The sequence below is a fragment of the Vipera ursinii genome (assembly GCF_947247035.1).
Source record: "Vipera ursinii genome assembly, chromosome: 3".
NCBI lineage: Eukaryota > Metazoa > Chordata > Lepidosauria > Squamata > Viperidae > Vipera > Vipera ursinii.
In genome coordinates this window covers 51,309,309-51,332,615 of record NC_139516.1, presented here as the reverse complement: position 1 = coordinate 51,332,615, position 23,307 = coordinate 51,309,309, and the positions used below count along the sequence as shown (strand labels likewise).

General features: G+C 39.8%; 1 protein-coding gene across 1 annotated transcript in view; it reads right to left on the bottom strand.

Annotated features, from left to right (window-relative positions):
* The window catches only part of TULP1 (TUB like protein 1), a 31,261-nt gene extending 22,772 nt beyond the window's left edge, over positions 1-8,489 (bottom strand). The window contains exons 1-4 of the mRNA XM_083357815.1: positions 8,405-8,489; positions 3,712-3,825; positions 2,668-2,802; positions 321-409 (exon numbers count right to left, since the gene is read on the bottom strand). Of these exons, the coding sequence (XP_083213941.1) occupies positions 321-409; positions 2,668-2,802; positions 3,712-3,825; positions 8,405-8,474 (408 nt within the window). The 5' untranslated portion in view covers positions 8,475-8,489. The remainder of the gene's footprint in view (positions 1-320; positions 410-2,667; positions 2,803-3,711; positions 3,826-8,404) is intronic.
* Positions 8,490-23,307: the final 14,818 nt, after the last annotated feature.

Genomic DNA, 23,307 nt, shown 5'->3' with positions numbered 1-23,307 from the left:
GGATATCAGCCCCACTGTAACTTCAAACAGTCGCTGAAGGAGGCAGTCAATAAGTAAGGACTACCTGTAATTGATTCATAAATAATGAGTAAAATCAAACAGAAATAATAATAATAATATAAAGTTGGAAGGGACCTTGGAGGTCATCTAGTCCAACCCCCTGCTCAGGCAGGAAACCCTATACCATTTCAGGCAAATGGCTGTTAGAGATATAAACCAGGGAAGCTGAGACTGTGAATGTAAAGGGCAGGAACCCTAATTTTCAGGTTTAATATGCCAAAGAGTTGGGCTTCGTCCTATAAGAATCTCTCACTAGTTACCTTTTTGGATTTCTTGGTTTTCCCTTTCCGGTTGGCGTTCTTGTGGACTATCTCTTCCTCGCTTTCGTTTTCCATGGCTTTGGGGGGAACTGTAGTAAAAAAAGAATTTAGCAACAACACGATGGTTATACAGATGACAGCAACATCTAGAACAGTGATGGTGAACCTTTTAGAGACCGAGTGCCCAAACTGCAACCCAAAACCCACTTATGTATCGTCAGGTGCCAGGTGGGTGTGGCCCATTGGGTGGGCGTGGCCCATTGGGTGGGCGTGGCCCATTGGGTGGGCGTGGCCCATTGGGTGGGCGTGGCTGCGGTGGTAATGGCAGACTGGGTGGGACTAAAAAGTTCAATCAATCAATTCCAACTTTGCGAGATTTTTTTTTTCCCCACGAGAAGTTGAAATCGATTGATTGAACCTTTTTTTTTTTTGCACACGGCGACAGAGGCCTAAAGCGAAAAGGTTTTATAAAACACAGCTGAAGGCCTAAGATTGGGCCGACGGTGTGTGTGCCCACAGAGAGGGCTCTGCGTGCCGCCTGTGGCACCCGTGCCATAGGTTCGCCACCACGGATCTAGATTATCCTTTGTCAGCAATGTCAGAATTTCCTTTTCCACTCTGCCACTGTTGGAAAAGCAAATGTTTTTGTCATTGATCTGGGGATGCAGCCTTTTCTTTATCTAATTAGCCTTTCAGCCTGTTTTTTTTAAGTGATAAGCATCTTTACCAAGTGAGTTCCAATATGCTTCAAATAAAAAATAGGTAGTATGTAACAAGCAGGAAACAAACAAATATAAATACCAGATAAAACCTTAGTTTGAAACTTGTTACAGTATAATTAACTAAATGGGGTGTGGAATAAATATGTCTTGAGTGTCATTTTAAAGCAAGGTATACAATTTCCATCGGCTCAGGGATCATAGCTTATAGGCATGATAGAGAGAAGGACAGAACATATATAGGGCTCGATAGGGCTCGCAACTTGGGCGTCCTCCTGGATTCGCGGCTCAGTTTTGAAGACCATATAGGAGCCGTGACCAGGGGGGGCCTTTGCCCAGGTTCACCTGGTACGCCAGTTGCGGCCCTACCCGGACCGAGATGCCCTGCGCACAGTCACTCATGTGCTCGTGACCTCCCGATTGGACTACTGCAACGCTCTCTACATGGGGCTGCCCTTGAGGACCACTCGGAGGCTTCAGCTGGTGCAGAATGCAGCGGTGCGGGTTGTGATGGGGGTTTCCCAATACTCCCATGTAACACCTCTACTCCGTGAGCTGCATTGGCTTCCGGTTGCCCTCCGGGTGAGATTCAAGGTGCTGGTGATGACCTATAAAGCCCTAAATGGCTTAGGTCCGGGATATCTGAGGGAACACCTGCTGCCGGCATCAAGCTTCCTTCATCCTGTGCGCTCCCACAGGGAGGGTCTTCTCAGGGTACCGCCGGTAAAAGATTGCCGGCGGACAATACCCAGCGGGAGGGCCTTCTCTGTGGGTGCGCCGGCCCTTTGGAACCAGCTGCCTGTAGAGCTTAGGACTGCCCCTGACCTTCGCTCATTCCGCCGGGACCTGAAGACCTGGCTCTTCGAGCTTTCTGGCCTGGACTGAGAGTATTAACTGGGGTTTTAACTGTATCTTAATTGTAATTGGGTTTTTAGTTCAAGATTAGTGTAATCATTTTAATTTTTTTTAATTTTTGTAATTTGTTGTATTGTTTTTAAAAAACCTTGTGAACCGCCCTGAGTCCTACGGGAGAAGGGCGGTATATAAGTCTAATTTAAATTAAATTAAATTTAAATTAAATTAAAATTAAATATCTTAGTGGCAATTCCAGAACTTCAAAAATGAAAGGGTATTTGCAAATTTTAAGAATTTAATTCCTCCCCCGCTTTTAAAAAAACAAAACGAAAACAACAAAAATCTGGACCCTTCAAAATGTAAAAAGCTGCTCAGCTTTGTGCCCTCATCTATTTTGCAGGCTTTGGAGGTCTCCCAAAAGATATAATTAGACTGTACTTTTTGGTACCATGTCCCAAAGATTGCAAAAGGGAAAGCACATATGTATTCTATGGAAAGACATTTCACAATTGTTGGTTCACTTCAAAAAAAAAAGTTCCGTTTCTGCTACTAGTTTGCAGCTCTCAGTGATGGACCAGATAACAAGGTTTGCATATGGATTTTAGTTTCAGCAAGTGGCAAGAAGTCCCTGACCATCTAGGGGGGATTTTTCAGAATCGCAGAAATAGGAGCGCGATGGTTCACAGCTCTCACTTATAAGCACATCAGTACTAAGCATTCTGAGTACTGAGTTCACGTGAGTAAGTGGATGTATCTTCTTACGCTGCACCTACCCTTCTTTTTAGTTTTCTTCTCCTTGAGGCCTTCTCCTCCAGTCTGAAACATTGACGCCGCACTCTTCTTTTTCTCTGATTTGGTTGACTTGGCATTGGATCGGGAATCATTTTCTGTGTCGCTATTTTTTGGCTCTTCATTTATTAAGTGAGACGTATTTATCCAGGGAGAAATTAGTCAGATTAGATTCTTTTTAATAATACATAATCTCCTAACAAATATATTAACAAGTATATATACTTGGCAGTGCTTTTTTTGTAAAAGAAAAAGGTGCCGGAACTCACATATGTCATAAAACCTGCCTTGCCTACCCTACAAGGTTCCATCCAAAAAAGGTGCCGGAACTCCGTTCTGAGCGTTCTATGAGGAAAAAAAGCCCTGATACTTGGTATATATACAGTAGATCAACATTGACATCATGAGGAATTTTAAGAACTGCTTGTACTTGCTTCCAGAGCAGGGGGGTCTTCAAACGTGGCCTTTTTATGTCTTGTGGACTTCAACTCCCAAGAATGGAAGCCCACAAGTCATGAAAGGGCCAAGTTTGAAGACCCCTGTTCTAGAGTAATTTTGAACCATTCATGCACTTATATTGAGCAAAGGTAGGAAACAAATGTGCTTCACGATTTCTAAGGGATCGGCGGCAATCTGTTTGCCACTAAAGGCACCATGCAATGATACACCAGACACTGCATTTTATTGGTCTGGCTGAAGCCACTGGACTCATACCTACCCTATTAGGAGATACAGACAAGTATGGCATCATATCCTCTTCCCCTGTCCTTCCATAAACAGTATACACATACAGGCACCAACCCTTTCCTCTATTCACACATGTACTTAAAATGCAGCCACATCTAACGCCTTCCCCAGATTTTCTCCCACATACACATACGCACGTACACATAAATGCAATTGTGATGCCTTCTCTGCCTTATTTTCAATAAATAGTATCCAGAATGGCCCATATTATTAGACAGGTGCATTGTTGGACAATGGGCCTGTAAGGTCAGTGGAGCAAATATGGATGTAAAGCCTTTCACCTTTGCTTTTGACACGTTTGCTTTTGTTATCCTCATTCACATGGAAAACAGAGGTTGAGTCTTTTTTCGGTGTCTTGATAGTTCCTGCCTTGACATCAGCTTCAGCCTTGTTTCCTGTCCAAGGTGAAAGAATGAGGATAGGAATTAGATGAACTGAGACCTTTATATATCATGTTATATACCAGAGGTCTTCAAAGTTGGCTCTTTTATGACTTGTGGACTTCAACTTCCAGAATTCCTCAGCCAGCTCTGAAGACCCCTGCTGTATACCATTATATGATTTGTTTGTACTGAGTTTAGTATCTATCAAAAATGCATAACAAATATTAAGAAATTTACAGGTAGGATACTTGGCCATTGTACATTCATGATAATTCTTTTAGTCTCATATCAACCAAAACTTTCAGATTTAAGTGCTACAGAATCTTGAAAATAACTGATTGAGAGAATACAGTATTCAAAAAAAAGAAAGTGAGATAGAATGAGAAAAAAAAGAGAATGTGCACAAGAAAGAAAGATGTCCTCCTATAGCTGTTACATTCACTCTTGCTACTTTTTCCTTTGTACAGTTGAACAACAGCCAATTGTCAAGCAGAAAAACAGGCTGTCAATACTGCTAACATCGGATGTTCTTGCTTTGACAACAGATGGAAATGCAGCCATTTTCTCCGTTACTTTTAGAATTAGTTGCTGCTGGGAGGGGGAATAGGGATGAGAGTCCAGCTAGTCATAACAATAATAACTTAGTTGTGGGAACCCAAGGACATTGGGCCCAGAGTTGATAGCGTTTTGGCCGTTTGGAGAGCTGGGGAGAAAGCCTGCACTTTAAGCTAATTGGGGAATGTGATTTATGACTGTTTATTGGAGGAGGGAATTGTACTTTGTTACTTTGTATCCAGGGAGGGGAGTTTAGTTTCTGGTTTCAACTATGTATGCCGATACTTTGTTTCTTGAACAAAAGATACATTAAGGTAAACAATGCCTCAAAGTTCTTTTGAAGGGTTTCATCTATCGGAACCATGACACAGGCTTCACAAACTTTTCAACGACTCATATAGGCACCTTATAAGTAAACCATCTCCCTTATTTAAGATTTCCCAAATACACAGCACATTTGCAGTCTTATAATTTCTCAATAGTCTCATAGCATTCAGGTACTTTATTTTCTTTTTCTCAATTATAAAGAATTTCTGACTTCAAATCCACTCTTCAGGGATACCGCAACCATCCCAATATATCTCTAAAATGTTCCATCCAGCATCCCTTCTTTTCAGTTTCATCTCAAATCACTTGTCACTTTTATTTTTAATGTCATGTACTCTGTTGGAGAATTCTTCTTTAACCTTCTTCACCTATTTCTGGGGCAAACTTTTTCCCCTCAAAATGACGCTGCACTTTGTTATTTTTCTATTTGATTACGTACTTTGCAAGGCTCCTCTCTACATTCATATTATATAATATTGTTTCTTTTTCTCTTTCTCATTTTAAACTATCATTCTGATATAGGCATTTTCTTCATCCACAGGTCTTTTCACTTTACAATTCCACCAAGTATCATTTTTCATATTACCCATCATGTAACTCCACACACTTCTATGGCACAGTGTAGTATAATTATTTTCATTCTGTGCCAAGCTGCTTTTACAACCTCTTATATTCACTTTTATCCACAACTTCTTATATCTACTTTCCACTGATCCTGTTGGGATCCTGTGCTGCATTGGCTAATTTCTTAAAAATCATCATTCATGTTTTTTCTTCTGGTCGTTTAACTCTTATTCTAGCTTATTTTGCTTCTTTTTTCCCCTTTCCTGTTTATTTCACAAATTGCTCTCCTGACACTACCAAGAAATTGTCTGTCTCACATCCAGGTTTCTCATCGCTCTTAAATCCTTAATTATCTTTGTCTTTCATCATAAGCAATCAAATAAATCACATTTTAATATTTATATTGTTTCCTCTTCCACAGGTAAACATATTTCATTCTTGGGTCTTTGAATTATCCAGTCACTGTATCCATACTCAACTCATTCATGTCACTTACCAGAAAATATCTTCCCGTTTCCCCTCCCCCCACCCAATAATATTTATTAAGAATGTGGAATAATTGCTAAAAAAAACCTCTTTTGGTTCTTCATTATCATCATTCACTGGAAGGTAACATGCATGTATTTTCAGTCTATGGATTCTTATTTTCATGCAAACTTACAACAACCTAAGTATGACATACCTTTTAAGCCTTTCATTCATAATTAAACATATCTTCAGTTTCCTATGGGTGTTAGCTAATTTATTCCTTTCCACAAAAACAAACTATTTTCATTCCATCCTGTTATTCCTTACCTTTCTCTTAATTTTACATGTATTCCTCAAATTATCAGTGCAACTGAGCCTGAAATTATAGTCATAAATCTTTATGGTTGTACATTGAGGGCAGATTTTTCAGCATTTCTTGTGGGGGGCTTTAAATTTATGCCACAGCTAAGTGAATGGTGGAGTCATTAAGGGAATGCTATGGCCATTTTTTTGTCAGAAACTGGAAGTAAAGGCTAGAAAATGGCAAAAAAGAAAAAAAAGTGGTCATGTCACCTCAAATTACTGCAAATGACTGCAAAGGTTAGCTGGTTGCCAAGGGGTGCAGCCATTGTAACTTCAAAATCGGGTCATAAGTAGCTTTGGTGGCACTTGTTATAACTTTGGTTGCTCAGCAACCAGTCATAAGTTGAGAATAACCTGTACAGATACGTAACTGCTTTTGTTTGTTTGTTTCCATTTCTTAAGTCATACTCTTTATCATGTATTCCTCTTTCATTTCAAGTTGCAGTCTTCCATTTGTTCATCCTCCTCACTCAAATAACAAAGTAGTTTTTCAGAGAGAAAATGGTCTATCACCGGTATTTTGCATGAAATATCTGAACAATATCACTATATAATCAAATATAATTACAGTCATTAGTATATATCAGGAAGAACATTAAACAATATTTAATGGAAGTCCTCTTCTCTTATTCTATGATATAAGTGGTGCTGAGGACTGTGACGCATGCCCTTGTCATCTTTCAGAAGACTGCAATTTGCTTCATGTGAAATAACTCAGAAACTGCAGCTGGTAGAGAGTGTGTCTATCTGTCTGCTTGCTGAGCTGAGTTCATCCTGCCAGTCAGTAGCTTTCTGGACCAGTATAGATATGGCACTCATTTCATTCAATCAATCAGAATAAAGCTGGAAGGGACCTTGGAGGTATTCTAGTACAGCCCCCTGCTCAAGCAGGAGACCCTATATAATTTGAGGCAAGTAGCTATCCAGTCTCTTCTTAAAAACCTCCAGTGATGAAGCATCCATAATTTTTGAAGGCAAGTTGTTCCAGTGGTTAATTGTTTTCACTGTTAGGAAGTTTCTCCTTAATCCCAGGTTGCTTCTCTCCTTCATTAGTTTCCATCCATTGTTTCTTTTCTTGCCTTCTGGTGCTTTGGAAAATAAGTTGACCCCTCTTCTTTCTGACAGCCCCTCAAATACTGGAATACTGCTATCATGTCACCCCTAGTCCTTCTTGTCTCTAGACTAGCCAGTTCTTGCATTCCAGATCTTCATTCATCATTCATTCCAGACTTTCTTCTCCAAGTACAATCTGCTCGTCTTGCACAGCCTAAAATGGAGAGAATGTATTAGGTGCCCACCCTGAAGGAAGTTGGAGGATTGGGAGAACTCTGTTACTGTTTGAAAAGTAGTCGCCTTCTTTTGGAGCATGGATTCAAGAAACATGTTTCCTCCACAAGGGCATCCAAGCAGAAAGGTCTTTGTAAGTTTAGGGATAGATTTTTATGAGCTGTATTAGCCATTGTGCTTATTAATCTCCTTTAATTTCATTTTCACATGGTGTAATTTTATGTACCGTAAGCCAATTGGAGCCACGAGGGGTAGATTTCATAAGATACAAATATAGCAATAGCAGCAGCATTTAGGCTTATATACCACACCATAGCACTTTACAGCACTCTCTGGGCAATAATGTAATTATTTGCATGTTGCCCCCAACAATCTGGGCTCTCATTTTACCGACTTCGGAACGATGGAAGGCTGAGTCAATCTTGAGCCCCATCAGGATCGAACTCCAGGCTGCGGGCAGAGTTTGCCTGCAATACTGCATTCTAACTACTGCGCCATCAGGGCTCCTAATATGGCTAAATAAATAAACATTTAGGTGAAGTGAGAGAAGAAGCTACACTTTTAGCTACAGAGGAGGAAAGTGATTGCTTGCTTTACATCTTCTCAGTGTTTGCTGTTATGAATCTCTTCCCATGTTGTGTGGAACCGTAGGCCTATTTGCGGCATTAGATTTGTGGAGGTCCTCCCACGTCATAAAATTTTTTCACTCTTTTTGTCTAACTAAACTTGCAACAGTAGTAGCTTAAAAAGTGAGTTCCACAATAGTTAAAATATAATTTAACCAGTTTTAAAAACATGCCCATTGAAAAGTCCACACATCCAAAACACTAGAAAACAGAAACAAGCTTTTCATTCTGGCTATATCTATATCTATACAATAGATAGCAGCTTATGGATATGATTTCCCAAAGGATTTTGGGGAATAGTTTTCGTCTACACTTGACAACTATAGAAGTCTCATGGAGATGAAGCCATAGCTAAGCCAACTTGTCTATGGCCCATAAATGACCCTGAAATTGGGACTCACCTTTACTTTTGATCCTCCTCCCCTTAGTTTTGTCCAATGAAGTACCCCTGAGAAGCTTTCTTTTGGGCATCTTTGTTGCCTTTTCACTTTCAGACTCCTCCTCTTCCTCCCACTCTTCTTCCTCCTCCTCATCTTCATTGTCAGAATCCTCTAAAGGTTTGAATAAGTAGAGGTCAATAAATAGAAAATAAAAAGGCAAAGGTTTCTAAGCAGTTAAGAGGGGAAAAAACAGAAGAAAAGTATTGGATACAGATACATTGTTATGTACTGGGCTCATTAGTAATACCACGTGGGTTGCTGCAGCAGCTAACAGCTCTCCAGCAACCCAGACTACAAGTCTCCAGTGCTGCTATTGGCTATCCCTAGGCGGCAATGGTTGCTTCAAACCTATTGGCTGCCACCTAGGGGCTAGACTATATATTGCAGCTAATTGCAGCCATTTCCCTAGTTTTGACTCTGCACGAAATAAACCATGTTTTCCTGTACTCAGTTGTCTCGTCTTCATTCCTGCACCAAAGAACCTGCAACAATATTCTGTCAGTAGTGGAGCTAACAATGTTCCCGTTCTGTTTGGCAGTAGCTATTGTTATACCCTTGACCGAAGATCGGTACACTCCTTCTATCTGGGATGGTCGTCCTCTTCCACCGAGCGCGCAGCTTCGGGAGGGACGCACATGGAGCGGTGAGGGAGGAAGGGGACACCCGCCTAGCCAGCCAGATCAGCCGAATAAACGCTGGCGATCAATGGGGTGACAGATGTCGCAGCCAGATCGCCCTCACATCCTATTGTTATAGTGATGAAGAATTTGTTCACAGATTACTGCAATTTCACAATTACATTTATCTCATTTGTTGCCTCTAGACGAGATGGGCAGCACATAGATCAATCAATCAAAACAAACAAACCAATCAATCAATCAAACAAACAAATAAATAAATAAATAAATAAATTTTGTATGATACTTTCACTCTATGTGTGCTACTGGATACATTAGGGGCAGAGATGTCCATAAGGTGTGGTCAAAAAACAGGATGTTGACCACAATCTTGTTCAATCCTTGTGATCAATGCTCAGCCTCGTTGTTATTCTTTTTATGTTCTTTACCTGGAACACATTTTTATATGTGATTACATTGTCCTGGCTGCCATTTTGATTTATTTTTTTTACCATACCACACAGGTGCCCATGATTGGGGAAATGCTATACTTTCAGGATTTGTCAGTTTCATCAGGTTGGCGATTAAATTAATATTTTTAAATTTTCAAAAATTCAAGCATGATATTGGAAAAACAGTTTCCACATTTGTGATGAGTTTTTCCCCCAAAAGATAAATCTACAGGGAGAAAAAAAAGATTTAGTATATCAATGTTTTTCAAGCTTGCCTGTGCAACAGTGTTTTTCAGACTTGACAACTTGAAAAGATGAGGACTTCAATTCCCAGAATGATGTCCGCTCCCACTGATGTCCCATTCTCCATGCTCCATCTCCCTGCTGGTTGTGGAATTCTGGGAGTTGAAATCCATACATCTTAAACTTGCCCAGGTTAAGAAACACTGTTCTACAGAAATGTCCTTACTTGTAACATAGGAAGCAGGAGCTGGTGGTACCTTACCGTGTTTCTTTTTTGGTGTCTTGCTCACGCTGGAATGAGAAGAAGGGATTTCCTTCTGTTTTCTGGGCTCCTTAATTAATCTGGCATACGTGACTTTCTCATCCTGTTCTCGTGGCTTCTCCTTTTTAGGTTTTTTTACATTTCTGACAACAGCTTAGGAAGAGACACTAGAGTCAAGACAGGTATTTGAGAAATGAAGGATAGTGCAGATATAATGTAGACCAGGGCTTTTCAACTTTTTCACTCATTGTACCACTTTTAGGATATGGCAATATCCGAGTACCACCAGTCGCCTAGCAAGGTGTCGAAAACTTGATGACCAAAAAAAAAAAAAGGAAAAAAGTGATGAAGTACAGGTAGTCCTCGATTTACAACAGTTCACTTAGTGACTGTTCAAAGTTACAATGGCACTGAAAAAAGTGCCCCCAAGCCACAGCCGAGTAAGACACCTGCCTGCCCGCCCGGCGGTGCTCTTCCTCCTGTCCGAGGTTTTCATTGTTGTGAGCATTTCTGTTGAGGATTGGCAGCGGGGATGGAGTGGGGGTATGTTTGGTTTTTATTCCCCTTGTCTGCTGGGTGGTTGCAGCAGGTTTTGGTCTCTTCACATGACCCTGGGACACTATGACCATCATAAATATGAATCAGTTGCCAAGCATCTGAATGTAAACCACAAGACCCTGGAGATGCTGCAACATTCCAGCTGATTGGCGCTTCTTCCGAGCTCTGCAGAAGCGCCAGGATCAGCGCCGAACTCCATCTGGAGCCTGGCACTGATCCTAGCACTTCTGCTGAGCCCTGACAGCCCCAAAGAAGCGCTGATCCTGGCGCTTCCACTGAGCCCTGACAGCCCTGCAGCTCCAGCTGTCTCTTGCTCAGGCTTGTGCGGTGCTACCGCTGGTTCAGCTCATTCCCCTCCCCTGCTACCACTTTTCTAGGATGGTCACATACCACCTGCTAGGTGCCAATGTACCACAGGTGGTACCTGTACCACTGGTTGAAAAGCCCTGATATAGACAATGGGATGAATGGGATGGCTTTGGAAAAGCAGGAAGTACCTTGACTTTTGGGTTCAAATTGGGTTGTCCTATGCTGATTATTGAGACAAAAAAGATGGTGATATCCCCATTGCTACAGGATACTTTGGATGTGCCCTGGCTAATATGTGTCTGAATGAATTTTACTACAATATGGTATCTGTAGTATTAGGAGCTGATCACATGATGGAAAAACAACATTTTCTAACAGGTTCAGTATTGATTCTCATAAAATTAGGGGATCCAAAGTACCACACTAGTCATGGAACGCCATTTCAGTCAAGATTTACCCATTAAAGTACTCCTTCCTCTTTTGGGCAGCAACTACCTCTGGTCTTATCATTTTACCAGTAAAACTAGAAACATCTTTTCTGGAGACAGTGTAAAATCATGGATTGGGTGGTGGGGTGGTGGTGGGATAGTTTAGTCCCTCTTACTGTTTAAATGGCCTCCTCCTCACTCTACAGTGATTCAAATGGAACCTAATTCTGACATGTGGATTTTCTTTTCTGCTATTGTCCCATCTTGTTTTCTTTTAGATGAGACAGTGGCAAATAGTTGGTTGAAAGTCCCTTCTTTTTCACCTACAAAATTTAAACGATCTTTCCCCCAAATCCTGAGCTCCTTTAAGTATTAAACTGATTTGATTTCTCTTCAGTGTTCCATTTTATATTATGACGTAATAAGAATGAAAGAATTTAAACAACCAACAAGTGTATATTTGTAAAGTCGCTATCATGTCCGTACCATGGATAGAATGATTGCACAAAACTGTATGAAAGCTCCTGTTCTGGCTATTTTTGCTTCTTTTTCCTTTATTTACTAAACTTATATGCAGATCTTTTTTTTCCAGCAGATACAATCAAGTGTTTATTGCTCTTCACAACAAATATATTTGTTAGCTCATTAAATGAAATACCTTATAGAGAATCAACATAGTATAGTGGCTATAGCTTTGGACTAAAACCTAAGAGACAAAGGTTCAAGTCTACCCTCAGCCACAGAGCAGCCATTATGGTGAGGAAGGAATACGATGCATATTACCTTGAGTAATTAGTAATCTTAAAACATTAAAATATCAGCAATCCTACTTTCATCTGCCAAGTGCTTTGATAGAAGGAGATATTTTTGTTTATGTACTAAAACTTCATTTTTTTTCAGAAATCCAGGAGAAAGAGAAAGATGGTGGTTGTACCCCTGAGTGTGGTTTAGCCATCTTTTCAAGGGGACATGGTGCCTCATGAGGTTAGGACACTGAGTCTGAGGATCATTGAGAGGTCAACAGCTCAGTAGTTCAAAACCCAAGAGTGACACATGTGACACAATGAGATCCCATCAATTTGACCCAGCTCCTGCCAACTTAGCAGTTTATAAGCATGCAAATGCAAGTAGATAAATAGGTACCACTTTGGTGGGAAAATAATATGGACATGAAAGAGGCTCCCTCGGCTGTGCCTGGGGCAATGGTAATGTCACCGGCTAATCCTTTCAACTCGGAAGCACCTTAGTAGGTGCATCTGACACAAATGTAATTGTAGTAGTTCCCATCACCCTTCCCCATATGCTTCTTGCCAGCGTGATGACCTGAAAGGTCAGCGATTCTATGGCCGTCTGCTATCAAAAAGAAGATAATAGCATTGAGTTCCTCTTCATGGACCAATATCTATATTTCTGGTATGACCATAAACTTTTGCTCCTCCCCTTACTATTAGCTGAAGCATTATTGGCTTCTTCTGCAGTGCTTGATTTTTCCTGCTTTTTCACTCTGGATTTTTTAGGCTTTGCCTCCAGTGTAGTGTCTTTCAATTTCTTCCTCAGCTTCTGCTCCAGCAGATGGGGAGCTGCAGGTAGAAACAGGTTGCAAAAAGTGATGGAAATGAAGTATCTTAATGATAAAATGATACATGATACATTGAATTATGTAATTTTACAACATGATAACTGCTACATAAAGAATACCATCAGTGCCCACCTATAAATTGAGTATATCCTTTTAATAAACTTCTGCCCCCAATTGTTTAGTATTGACCACAGGAAAGAAGTTCTGATGGCAGCAATGGACATTTATTGGAAATCTCTACAGGATATTTTTTTAAAAATTGATTAATAATACTCAAAGAGAAGATACAGCCTTTTACAGTATTGTCATATGCGGGATGGACCTCTGTAATTTGCTATGGATATCGAAAGTTCTACTGCTGGAATCTCTGCATTAAAGCATCTGATAGAGAGTATAGAGCAGGGGTGTCAAACTCAATTTCATTGAGGGCCGCATCAGCATTGCGGTTGCCCTCAAGGGGCCAGGTGGGTGTGGCCTACTGGGTGGGCGTGGCTAGAGTGCATATGGCCTACTGGGTGGGCGTGGCTAGTTCTACATCGTTCGCCTCAAGGGTGCCTATGGGGGCCTGGGTAGGAGTGGGACAGATCTGAGGGTCTCTGGCAGAAGGAGGGTCTCTGGGCCAGGGCCAAGGCAGTGGGGGCCGTTCCCTCACTGTTTCCAGGATGGCTTCGCGGGCCACATGAAACCACTTCGCAGGCCGGATATGGCCCCCGGGCCTTGTGTTTGACATGTCTGGTACAGAGGAATACTAAGAAATAGTATTCAAAGTAAAGGTTCAGAACACGAGAGTCTGGGGTAGGGTGGGGACAAAGGACCACATAGAGAGCGGCAGGGGATAAGGGCAGCAAACTGATCATTGACACCAGAGCTGACCTTGATACATTAGGATCCACAAAAATAGCTCCTTCCTTCCTTCCTCCCTCCCTCCCACCAGAAATTAAAAATCTGAAAATATTTTATAAATCTTGCCCTGTAGTGACAGTTTTCCTCCTGTTACCTATGTGTTTCCAAGTTTTATGCCTTTGATGTATTGATCTAGTCTTTACTGTTAAAAAATACATGAATATGTTTATGTTGGTCACAAAAAGCAAAAATAATGTTAAATTTATCCTGACAACAGAATTTATAAATTGCTGGTTTACAGTATTTGAACTGTAGTTTTTGACCTGTGCTTATGAGAACATGTACAATGGTAAATGCTGGATGCTTCTGTGTTTGTTAATGTTGTGTCCATTTGTGTCAAACAAATGCAACTCATATTGGTTGCCAAAAAAAAGAGGGAGATGTGGGGGATGGCTCTGAATCAAAACCTAAGAACAAACCAGTCTCTTATGATTGCACAGTGTGAAAAGATACTATAACTCAGGCCTACTTACAAGTGAAAAATACCAGGAGAAGAAGTAAATGAGTAATTTCAGAGAGGTTTGCAGTCATGGGCATATTACAAAATAAACAAAGCAGCCAATACATAAAACCAATCTACTATTGCCAACCCCACAAGTTAAAAGTTCAGGGTTGATGACTCTAAAATTATGAATTGGTGAAAAAGATTTTTTAAAATATAGTTACTAGTTTTTCAAAACATATGAAGTAAGCCATAATCACTTTATCATTATCTTCTTCCTAACCAACAGGGTTAGAAATTTAAAGAAGAAAATAAAAGAGGAAGGAGAGGGGAATGGGAAGAAAAAGTAAATAAAAATAAGAAGAAAGATAATTAAAGCAATGATAATAATCATTACTTTCAACTCAAGTTAAAGTTTTTAAAATTTAAATTATCAAGTAAGCTGTTATGACCCCAAATAATATTGGGCTTCATTCATCTCCAGTTAAAAAGATAAAAGAAAACATGATGAAAGTAGGGGATGTGACTATCTGTGGCCATTAAATCAATTAAGGTTTTGGGTATTTCTTTGCTGCCATCTAGTGGTCATCCAGAGTTTCAATAGCTGAACTACACCTACTGCAGGGGTAAGCAACCTCGGCTCTTTTATGACTCATGGACTTCAACTCCCAGAATTCCTGAGCCAGCCATGCCAGGTATTTTTTTGGGGAAAAAAATCTTAAGATTACATAAATATAAGTAGTCTAGATGCTTGCTCTATATCCCCATTACTTCTGCTAAAAACTGCAACTTATTAGGCAGATTTGTCTCACATTTAAACTGCAATACATTAAAATTGATTTGATTGAGTGTGTTATGGCAGGGTTCCCCAAGCCCCGGTCTGTGGATTGGCACCAGTCCGCAGCATACCAGCAAGTGGGCTGCACAAACAAGCAAAGCTCCATCCTCGGGATGCAGGCAGTATTCAAAACCACACCCCTTCTGGTCCATGGAAAAACCTTTCTCCATGGTACTGGTCCCTGGTGCCCAAAAGGTTGGGGACCTCTGTGTTATGGGATCTCAGCCATTGTCTTAATATGGTGTGTGAAGCAAGATATATTATGATATATGAAACTCATGATATGGTTTCTTTTGTTGGTTGGTTTGGGCATAACTCAACAATTATGTTTGATAATATGATTTCCATAAAGTTGTATAACAGAGTGTTGTGCAAACTCAGTATGTATCCTAGAAGTGAAATCCACCCAGCACATAGGTGAATCGGTGTCTGTTTCAAATAGGCGTCTCAAGCCAATTATTGGAAGCCAGGGCAAAACTGGCTGAAGATACTGCACTTGTGAACTATCTCTACTACCTTAGCACACTGAAATAAAGATCTGAAATGTGGCTCAGAAAAGTAGGAATGACTTTGTCCCAGATAGGGCAAAAATAGTTCATCAGTTATTTGATGGACAACTTTTATTAAGGATCATTAAATAGCACCACGAGGACTGAGAAATCATTGACGTGTAGGCTTAGACATATATGGCTTCATAGTGCATAGTGTAAGTAGAATAATGCCTTTTTTTCATTGTCAACCTTTACTCGGGATTCCAGCATTTAATAAATAGTAATAAGGTTTGTAACATTTTTTCTAGGCAATGTTTATTACAACTGCAAGAAATCTGACTATTTTTTAGACTGCAGTTCTATGCATCTTCTATGAGATCTGCCTTTGCATAAACATGTTTAGAGTTGCACTGAAAACCCTCCACCATGGTTTCTAAGGATGTATGTCCAATTCCTGTATTTGGAATCAGTATCTGATGTTCTGCGTTTGATATCTGACAGTATTTGAAAGTCAGTCCGTATGGAATCCAAGAAATATAATGTTTATGTTTTTTTTTCTTGCATCAATAACTTTAAAAGCACATAGGCATATGAGAAGAAGCTGCAGTAATTCAGAAACATCTGGAGTGTCCTTCATCAGAATGAGATTAATATCTAAAGAGTGCTAATATGAAAAATGGTAGCAAAGCTTAACTTCTTGCTACCATTTTCAACACCATCAAGCTTGCTTGAATTTAACCGGCAGTGTTTATACAAGTTAATCTCATTGTTAGAGTTACTGATTTAAAAACAAATAAAAATAAAGCCTATAAAATTTCACTCTGTAACCAAAGTTTCCTCCTTATAAGCATGCCGAGAAGTTTGCATATTTGAATAAGATAGAAATGATCCTTGAAAGAACTTACCAGTCAGAGTTCCAATTGATAGCAAAGAAAGAAAGAAACAAGAAGTTGTTATTCAGCCACTTGTCTGAAATGTTACAGGGTTTCCTGCCTGAGTAGGGGGTTGGACTAGATGGCCTCCAAGGTCCCTTCCAAATTATTATTATTATTATTATTATTATTATTATTATTATTATTATTATTATTATTATTATTATGCTGGTCAAGTAAGGAGTAGCAGGGAGACAGAACATTGCAATTCGGCCTAGATGCTAAAGAAAACACTATGTCTTTGTTTATGTCATGGCAAGACCAGATGTTATTTCTCTCCAATTGCAGTGATATTCTTTTCAACAAGCCAGTACAAATTGGGGAATATTGTTGCTTTCTTGCTACACTATTGGAACTGGCAGATATAAGAAGACTTAAGCAGTGAAAGTTATTGATTCCTATTTATTTATTTATGAAATAGTGATGCTCATTTGTGTTTTTTTAAAAAAAACTCATATGAGGAAGCAGAATGTTTTAAACTGCAGAGTCTGTATGAAAGCCAAGTTATACTGTGATGTGAGACACGACTCCTGAAACATTATTTCTTCTTGAAAGTGGCTATGGAAGGACTCGATATACAACAACCCACTCCTTAACTCTCTAGTGGGAAAAGAGTGTGCATTTCTTTATGGGACAAGGTTAAAGCAGTTATGTCATCCTTGCCTTCAAATGATGGGGCTAATCAACTTGAGCAGTTATTTGCAAACTATAGAAAAGCAAGACTTTTAGACAAGGACAGGTTTACAAAGTCCTTGATAAATCAGAAAACCTGCAGGCAACGTTGCGTTATGTAGTTACATACCTAATTTGTGTGTCCCCCCCAAGCCATAGCGTGCTCCAACATATAGGTTCCTTTCAAATACAAGGAAGCAGAAAGTATCAACATGCCCACCCACTATTAGATGACATAATAAAGGGGTGGAGGTAGAAGACACCACTTTCCACCCATGTATCTTCCTTTGTTACACAATGGCAATGGCATAAGGCTGCAGCACATATGATCAGGTATGAATACTCTCTCTCTCTCTCTCTCTCTCTCTCTCTCTCCTCTCTCTCTCTCTCTCTCTCTCTCTGTCTGTGTGTGTGTGTGTGTGTGTGAGAGAGAGAGAGAGAGAGAGAGAGAGAGAGAGAGAGAGAGAGAGAGAGAGAGAGAGAGAGAGAGAGAGAGAGAGAGAGAGAGTTGGATGATCTGAATCATTGGCTGCATTTATTACAGAATATCAAAGATTGTTTACTATTACCCTGGACATTATATAGGAGTTCAGATAAATGTGATTGGGAGATTAGGACTTGGTGTTTCACTGGAAAATGGAGAGAGGATTTGGTGATGGTGGATTGTAGAATTTAAAAAATAGGGAATAACTATTTCTTGCATCACAACAAAATTTAGAATCTATGTGAAACATCACAGGAGTTGATGACACAAGCTTTATGGCAGGGGTTTCAAACTGCTGGCCTGCGGGCCGGTTGCATCATGCGAAGGCTGCACCCACCCCAGCTCCAGCAATGCAAAAAAGGTCGTGACATGTCATGTCATGCAGCAAGTTTGACACCCATGCTTTATGGCTTCAAGGTCAAAATCTCTACCCTACCCACCTCCATTTCTTTTTGTAGCATCTGACCTTTTGAAGAGATGTGAAGCTTTCAAAGGTTTACACTGATTGGGCCCTTTAGATGGATCACTGCAGGGTTATTGCTCCAGTATGTGTTAAATGAGATTGTGAGACTATACAAGATGCTCTCAGACATTACAACACAGTTCTTCTGAGATTGAGGTCATTCAAAAGTCTTCACAGAGGAAGCAGATGGATCAAGATTACCTTACAGTCAATCTCATTAGTCATAAACTATAATTAATTGTGACTGATGAAATGCAGGTCATGTGGTTGAGAAATATGTTTGAAAAGTGGTGCTAGTGCAGAATCTGCCAATAAGAGGTTGATGATGTGAATGATGTCTGCAATCTTCTTTTATGAGATTAATTTGTTCAGATTAGCAATATCAATCTTATGTCTATGCAGGGAGACAGAAGGTAGCTTATCCAATTAAGGCTAGATGTTGCAACAATGAAGGATGATAAACAGGGATTAACTGTGGGGATTGTGCCCACCTATCCATAAAAAATGTGTGCGTAGACGAGAAGGACAATGATCTCATCATAAAGCTGTGAGTTATGGAACAACCTTGTGCAACTGCCTGTTGAAAGAAGGGTGGGATTGAAATACAAGAAATAATGATTGGGATGTAGATATTGGCCATTTCAACACCAGTGATGTAAAGCCTGTTTAGTACCAATGTATCTAGCCATGGTGATGAAATTTTAAGACATGATACTTCACTGGAGTGAAAATCAACATTCTAATCTCCGGAGCCACACAATGTGTAAGCCACGGGTGTCAAACTTGCGACATCACGTGAGGTGTTGTGACGTATCGTGACTTTTTTTTCCTATTGCTGGCAATGGAATAGGTGCGTTTTTGGTGTGACACATCCGGCCCATGGGCTGGCAGTTTGACACCCCTGGTGTAAGCAGAGAAATTCAAAATAGTGTAGTAGACGCATACGCAGTATGTGAGGCATACGTGAACAATCAAACTGCTAAGCTTGTAAGCCGCCCTGAGTCTTCGGAGAAGGGCGGGATATAAATGGAATTAAAATAAATAAATAAATAAAATAAAGGTTGAATAGGGAGATTTTTCTTACCTGTTTATTAAGTTTCTGAGGTCCAGATTCCTCATTTGCACTAATAAAAGGGGAATAAAGAAAAAAAACATGAGGAATTAGGAAGGTCTACTTTAAACTGGAAGCTAAAATGTTTATGGAAAAAACCTGGATCACTGCACCCTATATATATATAGTGAGGATTACATGTGAAACTTGAATGTGCCAGCAGATGGCAGTGCAGACATTAGTAATACAGCACACAAACTGGTCATGCATTCACACTGCAGACAGGCAATCATATAATAGAATCATTCCTCAATAATTACATTTGTACCATACTTCTTAGTCCTCCTGCCCTTCTGTGACATTGATTCCAATCCATGTTCTTCATCCTTGATGTAAGAATATTAGAAACGGGGTGTGCCAGAATGAATAAGTCCATGTCAAACTCTGATATTTCCACCCTCTTCAAATGTTAGAATGAACCAGTGGTGGGATTCAGCCAGTTCGCACCAGTTTGGCAGAACCGGTAGCTAATTTTTTGTTGCCCAGGCCAAGAATGGACTTCTGGAAGTAGCATCCACACAGAGAACCGGTTGTTCACATATTTGAATCCCACCACCGGACTGAACCTTCCATATCTGATCAACTCTAGCTAGCATTATTTTTATGCCAGATGCCCAAAGTATTGTATGTTGCTGATAGCTTTACCTAGTTTGGAAGCAAGATACCTGAAACATTACTTTCCTCTACATAGACTTTCTCTGGATTTCAAACAACTGGATCTCTTTCTTGCCACTTGTTGGCCATGCTGATCTGTGCAAATCACTGTCACCTATGTACTCTGTTCTTCCTCAGAGGATCTGCATACTATATCAGTAGAAACATATTTGGTGGGGTGAAAACATCTTGGTTATCTTATTCCAGCTGAGCAATCTTCTACCCAGGAGGCCAGTTGACCCTTTATGTTGGTTAGTATTTGAACAAACTATGGCTTAATGCAATGTGTAAGCCCAGAAATTGTCTTGGATCCAGGTTTGAGATTTAAGTCAATCATGACTGGTTTGTGTTTTATTTTTAAAGCTAGTTTCCCTAAATATTATTAAGCCTGTTGTCCGCTATTGAAGAATGCTATACAGGAACTAGTGGATTCGAATTACCTGATGACAGTTTTTGAATGAGTATTAGAAAAAAATTTCTACCAATAAAAGGAGTTTCACTGTTGAGCTGACAGCCCAGAAACATGGTGGGGTCCCCTTTCCTGAATGTGTGCAAGCAAAGAGTGGGTAGCCCTCTCTCAGGGATATGTGTCCAACTCTATGATTCTATTTTATTTTTAATAGTTGATCCTGGCAATCTCATTGTTGATTATCTTATATTGCTGCTCTATGAAAGATAATTTAAATAATATTTAAGTTGCCCTGAGCAGTTCTTTTGCAGCAGAAGGACAGGATATAAATAAGCCTTTGCAACTCAACTGATGGCCAATGCTATTGAAGAATCACGGGTGTTTTAGTCACAACAAGAGCCAGATAGGAGAAAACTGGCTTATATCATTAAATTGTAGATAGAAGAGGGAAGGAGACATATTGTAGAAGAAAGAGGAAATGGCCTTGAAGGACAGGAGGAAGAGCTGCTATTAAGGCAATGGCTGGATAAATGGGGCTTGAGCCCTGGCCAAGAAAGTAAGGTGAGAAAACATCTTAGACAATCCCCTCCCTAGTTCACACAAAGATAAAGGGAAGGAAGGGAGAAGCCACCAGACTTAGTTGTTACAATAAAAGTAGTTCTGACCTATATAACTTTGGTTTCTTAGCCTGGATTGTCTTGTACGGCTTATATGGCTTATATTTATGAGAATGTCGTATTAAATAGTGCTCAGTATATTTATGTTCAAGACCCAAAATTACAATAATTACAACTCAGTGCATCTTGTTCACTGGGGCTGCAACAAATATTAGAAAAGCCATAGTTTTCTAGGTGGAAAAATCTATTGTCATGGTTCCAACAGATGAACTCTTTAAAGAACTTCGAGGCATTGTTTACCTTAAAGAATCTTTATTCAAGTTGCATAGCATCGGCATGTACATGGTCGAAGCCAAAATCTGAATTCCCCTCCCCTAAACACATAGTATCAAAGCACAATTCCCTCCTCTAATTAACGGTCATAAATCACATTCTCCAATTAGTTTGAAATGCAAGCTTTCCCTCCCTTCTCCACCACACTATTTCTTATCATCTCTTATTTCAAAAGCCCCTGAATTGTTATGTCTAACTAACTCCCATTACATTCCTCCTCCTCCCCCAGTATCATCTAATTCTAAGACTACAGCATAGGAGAGAAAAAGGCTGCATTTCCCTATGTTGTCAAAGCAAGAACATCCGATGTTAGCAGCATTGATACCTATGTCAACAGTTTTTGCTAGCATTTATAAAATGCATTTGAATGATCCAGAGAAATTTGCATCCAATAGAAACTTTTAATAATAACAAACCGGCAAGTTAGGTGAGTAATTCCATATTGCAAATGGGTGCAAACTGAGAGATACTATCTGGTGAATTCATAGCAGAGACAGGGGTCCAACCAGTAATCTCATATCCAAGGAGGGGCTTCTTCTGTTTTAATCCAGCCTTTCTAAACTTGGTACCCCTGAGATACGTTAAAGTACATTTCCCATCTCTAGCTGTCAGCAAAGAATGATAGGACTGATATTCAAAACATTTTGAAGCATGGATCATGGGCATAACACAAAGCAAAAGCTGCCTCTTTGCAAACTATCTCAGTTTGCCATGGCTGCACTAAACCAGCACCCTTAAAACTATACATATCAATTTGGCCTGAAGTTATATATTTTTCTCCCTGGAGTCTATGGAAGCTTACGGTAATTAGTAGGCAAGTCAAGTGATCTTTAAATACCAATCAATGCATGTCCATTCTAACCCTTCTTTTGCTCCCTGTAGCTCCAAGGATCGAATTTAAAATAAATCATATTCTCATTTTTTAAAAAATAGGAGCAAAACATCACAGGATAGCCAAATCTTCTAAGATAATTTAATTTTTCTTAAGAACGTATTTATTTAAGTACTAACACCATTGAATGAAATTGTACTATCATTGATCTTTGCTATAATCAATGGAAGATAAAAGTAGAGAGATTCTTCAGTCTATCAAGTTGCCTGTCTAGGAAATAGTTCTGAGGTCAGACTGTTAAATGGATGATGTGAAAGAGCAAACTTTCAGTTTAGAGACTGGAAAACTAAACTAGTTTTTCACTCATTTCTCTCACTTCACTCCCTTTTGCTTATTTTGAACTAGAAGAACACATAGAGAAACCATTTCAAGTTAAGATATTACTTATTGCAAATATAATTCATAACGTTGAAAATCTCTAAAATGTTCCTAGATGACTCTTAAAGAGCTTCCTTTTACTTTAATCATGAGAAAGGAGATGTTGAGAAGGACCTCAGGTCCAGTAAGCATCAATACTGTTTGGACTTGCTGGCCAGCTTGATTACTGCCCTCCCCCCATTCTTCCACCCCACACTGCCCCTGACTATTTACTTTCCTTCCTGAGCATACAAGCAAACAATAAGACAGATTTTTTCCCCTTTCCTTGTCCTTTTCCTTCTAGAGAAAGGAGATTGGCAAATTTATAGTACCATAGTCATAAAAATGAAGAGAAAATTCACCCAGAGATGGTGGGTCAACTGAAGCTGTCGTATCTAAGTCTTACTGCATTCCAAAACTGGAACCAGCTCTGAAAGACTTGATAAAATAACCTACTTTCACTTCCAATCTAGATTGCCAATGTCATGTCAAAGATAGTTTATCCTTGCTTAAGGAGAATATACATAGACTTACCCTTCGGATGCCCATACTTCACGGAGGATGTCTGACTGAAGGGGCATCGTAAACAATGTAGAGCCACTAATTCAAAAAGGGAAAGGCTTGGTCTTGGAAAGAACAGCCACTTTTTTTTGCAGTCGTATGGGAAGAATGCAACTTATTCTCTAGCGCCAGCATAAATAAAGCAACGTGCTATAGGATATAGGACTTCAGTGTCTTGTATTTCAAGCCAAAGACTTCACTGTCTCCATCCTGTGGGTGCTCCGTTTTCTGATATTCTTATCATTCTGTCTTTGCAG